The sequence below is a fragment of the Lycium ferocissimum genome, chromosome 11 (assembly GCF_029784015.1).
Source record: "Lycium ferocissimum isolate CSIRO_LF1 chromosome 11, AGI_CSIRO_Lferr_CH_V1, whole genome shotgun sequence".
In the NCBI taxonomy this organism is placed as follows: Eukaryota; Viridiplantae; Streptophyta; class Magnoliopsida; order Solanales; family Solanaceae; genus Lycium; species Lycium ferocissimum.
This window is the reverse complement of record NC_081352.1, coordinates 52,376,670-52,384,612: the sequence shown is the minus strand read 5'-3', so window position 1 is coordinate 52,384,612 and position 7,943 is coordinate 52,376,670. Positions and strand designations below refer to the sequence as shown.

At 36.1% G+C, this 7,943-nt stretch overlaps 1 protein-coding gene across 3 annotated transcripts; it reads right to left on the bottom strand.

The window, feature by feature from the left end:
• Positions 1 to 2,235: 2,235 nt before the first annotated feature.
• Positions 2,236 to 5,782, bottom strand: LOC132036731 (uncharacterized). Of its 3 annotated transcripts, none has more exons than XR_009409652.1 (3): positions 5,567 to 5,782; positions 2,743 to 4,286; positions 2,236 to 2,344 (listed from the first exon to the last, which is right to left on the bottom strand). XR_009409652.1 is itself a non-coding variant. In XM_059427110.1 (3 exons), the coding sequence occupies exons 2-3, from the start codon at positions 3,750 to 3,752 to the stop codon at positions 2,743 to 2,745; spliced, it is 924 nt and encodes a 307-aa protein (XP_059283093.1). In that variant the 5' UTR covers positions 3,753 to 4,286; positions 5,567 to 5,782; the 3' UTR covers positions 2,683 to 2,742. The 3 variants fall into 3 exon arrangements, 2 of the variants coding, with proteins under 2 accessions (XP_059283093.1, XP_059283092.1); XM_059427110.1 differs by lacking the exon at positions 2,236 to 2,344 and having other exon boundaries at positions 2,683 to 2,904; positions 2,991 to 4,286; XM_059427109.1 differs by lacking the exon at positions 2,236 to 2,344 and having other exon boundaries at positions 2,683 to 4,286.
• Positions 5,783 to 7,943: the final 2,161 nt, after the last annotated feature.

The following is a 7,943-nucleotide window of genomic DNA, read 5'->3' as shown; positions in this document are numbered from 1 at the left end:
CATTGTTGCAATAACTACGTAAATTGTTGCAAAAGAAGATCCATATGTTCCAACAGATTCCTTACTTGTTGCAACATCTTCAGCAGCTGCTGGATTATTTGCAACAGAAGATCCATATGTTCCAACAGATGCCTTACTTGTTGCAACAACTAAGTAAATTGTTGCAACAGAAGATCCATATGTTCCAACAGATTCCTTACTTATTGCAACAACTAAGTAAATTGTTGCAACAGAAGATCCATATGTTCCAACAGATTCCTTACTTGTTGCAACAACTAAGTAAATTGTTGCAACAGAAGATCCATATGTTCCAACAGATTCTTACTTGTTGCAACATCTTCACATCTGTTGCAATATTTGCACTAGTTGTTTTATTTTTACCAACAATTTAGGTATTTGTTCCAACATATCTGTCACTTGCGTAAAACTACTAAAACAACTTAAACAATATATAAGGGTACTGAGCATATAATATATACTTAACAAATTTACATAATGTGCTCATCCACCATAATTCAAATGCAAGAAAAATATGAGTGAAATTGTTTAATGCAAACATAGTTTAAGAGAAATTGTTTGTCCCCACATTAGGGCTCCAACACCTTATCAATAATTCCACAAGCCCACCTCCATTGCATCCTCTTCACAGTATTGTCACTCAATAAGGTATCAGGCTTGGTCATATTCGTGCGGGTAAGCAAAGCTTCAACAAAAGCAAGTGACCAGGAAGCACATGCCTTATTGGTCTCATTACGGGGGATATCATTCTTCTGAACAAACTTCCATGATTCATTCAGCAACTTTTCAGGTAAGTGTGAGAACATGCCACTCTGCTTTAGCAACTTGGGGAACAAATCCATTAACGGTTGCATGTGGCAGAATAAAGCACTGCATTCATTACATGGGATGTTGCAATCATAAGCATTTATAATACCCTCCTCAATGATGATCTCAACAGTGACAAAATGGTTGTCATTAATATTCATGACAGCTATGATCCTTTTGGCACCAATCCACTCGCAGCCACCTAGTAGGGCACACTACCTCTGAGAAAAGCGAGACCATCATCGTCCCACCTAAAGAGAGCAAGTCTTTGATCATAGGGCACGTCACCCATATTTGTAGACTCATCGGACAACCCTAAGTACCTGTTTCTACAGTGATGGTAGAAGTTGAGGTTCATGACTCTATCAGAGGAATCATAGTGCTCAAGGAAATTGAGCTGCCTCATACGCATCAGCAATAATATTCATCTACATACTACAGTAAAAGTATCAAAACAATACCACTTGTCGCAACAGTAGTTAGAGTTGTTGGAACAACTAGTGAACTTGCTGCAACAGGTTGTTAACTTGTTGGAACAACTAGTTAACTTGTTGCAACAAGTTCATCGAATTACATGACTTGTTCAAACATCATACTGAATTATATACATATATATATAAGTGTTGAAACTTACCCAATCCTCCCACCATTCGTGCATGTTTGTCATAACCTTAAAGTCTTCGGCCCCAAATTCATGCATGAGTACAGTGCTCTCCCACTCTTTTTGGATTTGATCAAGGTTTCAAGCTTCTTCTTTTTTTGGGGGTTTACACGCTTGAAAATATCAACTTTTTTCAGCACTTGTGGCATAACTTCGGCAGAGGAGTAGCAATAGACTTCGTGGAGTACTTGTTTTCCTTGCTCTACAATCGACTAAGTGCCTTGGAAATTGTTTTTGCCCTCTTGCGAATCCCTATAGGAGTATAGGGTGAGCTGAGCTTTTTGGATGGCTGGACACCCCTCTTGGACATCAAACTCTTTATAGTTGAATTCGTATCTTTTTGTGCCTGAAGCAACTCTTCAACCTTGTTTATCAAACCTTCCATTTTCAGCCTGCAAGTACTGCATTCACAAGCACAAGAATACACCTTGGAGGAACCGCACTAACTGAAGAATATCTACCCAACCTATAAGGGATATCTGTGGTCTGCCCACCACTACCATTTTGGGGAGTATATCCACCAACTCCACCACCAACTCCATCACCACCACCATCATCATCTCTTCTTTTATCAGCAAGACCTTCCACTACTTGTCTTGCAACATCAACAACAGTATTCATATCAACAGCATCACTAACACCATCACCATCACCAATAGCATTAACATCAACATCACCACCACCAACTCCATCACCACCACCATCAACAACGCCAGCCCTTATGATGGTTGTGGCTCCAGCCAATTATTCTTTTATCTGATCAATCAATTCATCATGCACAGATTCCCTATGCCCTAAACTAACAAGGCATGGCATCTGCACCTCTCGTTTTGTCGGGATAAGCCTTGGATGTACAACCTACAACAAACAAATAGATATATTCAACCAATAAGTGTGTAATCCATTGGAACAACCCCCATATATGTTTCAACAACCTCCTAGGTTGTTAAAAGATATTCTTTAGTCAGTTGGAAAACAAAACACCGCTTGGCTGCCTTTCCTCAGAATCGTTATGATATTTTCCAACAGATTGTGAACTGTTGCAACAATCGAGTAAGTTGTTCCAACATCTTAGGAGTTGTTGCAACATATTCACTATCCGTTGGAAAATATCGTAACGCTATCGCAACTTCCTCAAGAATCGTTTTAATTTTTTCAACATATTCTGAGGTTGTTGCAGCATATAAATATATCTATTGCAACAAGTAGTTACTTGTTATAAAACTATTCAGGGATATTTTCCAACAGATTCTGACTTACTGCTGCCTTCGGGGGGGGGGGGGGTTAAAAGGATCAAGATTCATTTTTTTATTGTTGTTTTTGGTAGTCAACCATCTGAGGATCCTTGGAAAATAAACTTCTTCCGAGTAGTCCCTGACTTGACTCCGTAGGTGAGGAATGGCTTCAAATGCCCAAGCCTAGAAAAAATTATGCCACAAAAAATCAGAATAATCAATGAAGGAAAAGAATTAAAAAGATAAAACATTGAAGAAAGAAAGTTTACCATGAAGGCCCAAGGGAAGCCATAGATGTTGGAAGTCTTCACATTAGGGTTCAAAGCTTTGGACAAATATTCAACAGTCAACTTAAAACTTTTATGACCCCATGGATAGTTATTGAATGCCTCATGATCCTCCGACAGTTTAATCAAACCAAGTTGTATATTATTCTTTACATCCCTTGCCCAAAGAATAGAATTCACAAACCAAACTAAGCACAATGACTCCTTGTGCTTTCTTGACATAGTTTCTGACTTCAAGTCTGCTAGAAAATCCGCTGCCTTGTAGCTCTTTCCACAAACATCCACTAAATCCAAATCATCATCAACCTTGGCTTTGCCTTTCTTACTTTTCTTGGCTGCCTTGGATGACTTGGGTGTCTTGGCTCCCTTGGATGACTTGGGTGTCATGGCTCCCTTCTTTAATGTAACCGTAGGAAGAGGCCGAGAAGGAGCATGACACCTCAGTCCGGTGATTATGGCAAACTCCTTGATGCCAAAACAAACTGGCATGCCGCAGTAGTTTATCCATATCTCATCATTTTTGCTACAAATAATTCTTCGTTTGAGAAGACCATACACAATGGTCCTTTGAAACCTTACATTGTTGTCCTCAGGCAAATCTAGATACATGCCAAAACATGTGGCCCTGAAGAAATCCTCCAAGTCCTCCTCCTGAAGTATCTTCCTAAAGTAATCAAAGGGCTTGCCCATGACTGATTTTACAACAAGATCACCATTCAAATCACCTATTTTATCCATCGGCATCTGCACACTGAACTTCTCAATACTGAAAGTTTGGACAACTTCATCAGTGGAAGGTTTGTCAATATCAGTCCCAATAAAAGAATCAACAGCCCCGGTCGCCGACCTTTCAAAAGATGCAATTTTATCCTCTTCATTATCATCATTATTTACATCATGTTCTTCTTCTTCTTCTTCTTCTTCTTCTTCTTCTTCTTCTTCTTCTTCTTCTTCTTCTTCTTCATTTTCATCATTGTTTTCTTCTTCTTCTCTTTCTTTTTCTTCTTCTTTATCTTCTTCTTTTTCTTCTTCTTTTTCTTCGGCTTCTTCTTCTTCTTCTTCTACTTTATTTTCTTCTTGTTCTTCTTCTTTATCTTGTTCATCTACTTGATCTTCTTTACTTTCTTGGCCAGAAACTCCTACTTGAGAGGTTTCCTGTTCAGCAGTTTGTTCAGAAAGAATATTTGCCTGTTCAGCAAGATCATCTAATGATGCCCCCTTAGCTCTTTTACTAACTGTAGATGATTCCTCCCCTTTTTTTTTGTGAAGACATTTTATCTGCACACAGGAGATAAGCAAAAACACTTTCAATTGATTTGTGCACCATTTAAAGTAAATAAATAATGAATTTTTACAACAGCTGAAGCATATGTTGTAACAAGTGTGTAATATATTGGAACAACTCCATCATATGTTCTAACAACTTCATAAGTTGTTGCAACAGATTATACATCTGTTGGAAAATATCAATACGATTCTTGCCGGCAGCTCTTCCTCAAGAATCGTATTAATTAATCCCAAAGAGATGGATAATCCGTTACAACAACTGGTAAAGTTGTTGGAACATATGATTGAGTTGTTCCAATGACCAATGTTGGAAACCATCGGACGAGGCATTCGCAACTTCTCAAAGAATCGTTTTAACAATTTTCAACAGATTTTAAATGTTGCAACAACATATTCACTTGCTGCAACAACCTCAGCAACTGGTTAGATTTTTACTAACAGATTAGAAATCTGTTGCAACAGATTACTTAGCTGTTGGGTAAAAACAAAAAAAAAATGCCAAGGCCCTTTTTCCTAAGCCTTACAAGGACAACAACAGGACAACAACATCTATTTCACTATCAGGGTGCAATATCAGTGTATTACAAACACACAACAGTCAAAAATTGAACAAAATACACAGCATTGCATAGACACCCTGCCCATGTTCTTCCTCTTCTGCTTTAACCAAAATTAGTCATTTTCGTACTTTTATTTCAAAACCCTAAGTTTTGAACCAGAAAAAATATTTGTTTCAATACAAACACACAACCATCACAAGTTAAACAAAATAAACCAACCTCAACTGTCAAACAAGTGCTGAAGTTGCTGCAACAACTTACTCAAATTTGTTGAAAAACCCAAAAAAAATTCAAACCCTTTTTTCGAAACCCCAAGGAGAACAAGAACAGAAACAGTACCAAAAATCATAATTTCATAACCAAATACACTATTTAACAACACAGAAACCCTAACAAGTGGAACAAATAGAGCACATACGGGTTTTGTCAAGCCCAACAACCCCTTTTTTTGAACTCCTAAGGAGAACGAGAGCACAAACAACACCAAAAACCAAAATTTCACAACCACATACACTATTTACAAACACACAAACTCCAACAACTCGAACAAATACAGCAAATAAGGGTTTCTCAAGCATTGAACAACAAAATAAACAACATTGCAGATAAACCCATGTTATTCTTCTTCTTCTTCTCTGACCAAAATCATCATTTTCTCACTTTGATTTCAAAACCCTAACTTTAAAAGAAGAAAAAGTTGAGCGATTTTACCTGAGAGAAATGGAGAGCAGCAGTTCGTTTCTGAGTCGGCTTTTGAAGAGCTTGAAGACGGTTTCAAGAAGCACATTTAGCAGTTGAGATCAGTTCGTGGGTTTGAAGTTGAAAGTTTGAAGGAGCAGTTGAGATCAGTTCATGTTTTGAATGAAGTTCGTGTGGTTTGATATTGGACCGATGTTGAGTTTGAAATAAATGGGGGGTTGGATTAAATGGTTTGGGGTCTTTTTTGTATTTTATAAAAGATTAACAAGTTTGGCAAAATACATTTTCAACCCCAATTTTCTTAATCCCAAATTTAATTAGGTTTTGACTTGATGTGGTCCCTACAAGTCACCTCTAGTAATTTCCAAACTTAAAAGTCACCTTCACTTAAATTTTCGAGGAAAGAGGGCTTATAATGTGATTGGGTTTATCCATTTTATATCCACTTTCCGACAATTTAAAACCCACAAAATGATCAAATGGTCCTTACTGTATGCAGGTTATACTATTTTAGTCCTTTATGAAATAGCTCTTGATGCAGGAAAAAATTGATCATTTTAGTTCTTTACTAAAAATATGTAACCGAAATAGTACTTAATATATGAAAAATGATTATTTTAGTTGTAAACCTTATATGTAACAATGCAAGTAAAAAGATATGTTAAGTTTAACCAGCAACTCACATATGGATTGTATAAAGTAGATAAAAGATGGGAGCGAGACCTTTTGGTAGTAACCAAATCTTATACGATGAGAAGAAAATTTTACTTTTGCTAGCTTTAATGGAAACTCTTGTACCAGTGATTAATGTATGTTTTTGCCTTTGAAACCATAACCCAACTGTGTTTTTTGTTGCAAGAACGAAAACTATATTATAAGGAAAGTAAAAAAATGTATACCCCATTATTGCAAGCACACGGTGGTGACCGGAGGGAAAGGGTAGTTTTGTTTCCCTCACATGAGTGGCTAATTAAACTTAACAGATTTTCTTACTTGCACCGTTATTTTTAAGATTTTGTACTAAAATGATTATTTTTTTTCATACATTGAGGACTATTTCAACTATGTGGTATATAAGATAGACTAAAAGGATTACATTTTTCATACTTTAGGACCAATTCAGCTACATATATGAACTACATAAATGAAAAACTAAGATAGTCCAACCCCATACAGTAAGGACCATTTTGATTATTTTCTCATTTATCACCAAACGAAACGAAATACTTTATACATAAAATAGCACCTCAACTTCTACCATTTTGCTACGGCGACTCTATAACTTCTAGTAATTCTCAAATGAATAGATTTATTTGATCTAAAGTATAATTTTAAACGCCTAAATTTCGCTTTTTTCTCACCTTGGCTAATGTGAATATAATGTTAGCATCAAATTATATTTAGATATATTATTATTAACCTTCAACGCTTCATTTCAAAAATATCTCAAACTATAGGTACTAAATCACTTGTCTCCCCTCCTCTCTATCACTATATCACATTCTCTTATCATATCAAACCCCGCCTTCTTTTACCCGTCGTGAAAAGTTCTGACGATTCACTAGCTTTTTTTTCTTCGTCAATGTCTCACAAACACAAGTAAAGAGATCTTCAAATTGTAGTACTTATCTTATATTAAATATTTGAACTACAATACATATAAATTATTTTTCCAATTTTTCTCTCGTTCAAGATTTTCACTCTTTCATGATTTTCATAGCTTTGTATTGAAGCTTTCATTAAAGGTGGCGACAGTTAATAGAAGAATCAATCATTTTATTGATTTAATTTTTAAACCACTGAACAATCTCAAGATGGCAAAGAGAATAAGCGGGCTAAAAAAAAAATAATCTAGATGCGTAGATCGTGATTCTCCTCTTTTTATTGTTGCTTCTTGCTATATTTGAGTGGAGTATTTTTTGGTGAAATTGGATGAATTTTTTTTTGTTTTTTTATTTCTATGTAGATGTTGTTGGGTATTAAATTTTCTACGTACGTCTTTTCCAACAACATTATAGAAACTGAACTACTATCTCATTTTCTTTCATAAAATGCGTTTAGCAAAATGGTTCTGCAGCTTTTGGGAGTCAATTTTGATGCACTAATGATCATACATTTACTGCGGAATAATCACCTACGTTGCACGGATTTAATCCTTGATTGAATGCACCTGCTCCAACAGTTGCCTAAGCCAATCTTGACTCAGACATACAAGGAACAAAATTCAATAGCCGATACATTGACAACATATGGGTTCGACAAAACAAATCACACTCATTCATGGTTTATGATAGTCCAGGCCTTTTTGTTAAAGCGCCTATGACAACTGACTTTTTAGGCACAATTTTTGCTAGGTGTGTCAAACAACCTTGTAATATGTACGGTATTA

Bases quoted from the DNA above. Each gene is read 5' to 3' on its own strand.
- LOC132036731 (XM_059427109.1), bottom strand. From the start codon at position 3,752: ATGCCGATGGATAAAATAGGTGATTTGAATGGTGATCTTGTTGTAAAA.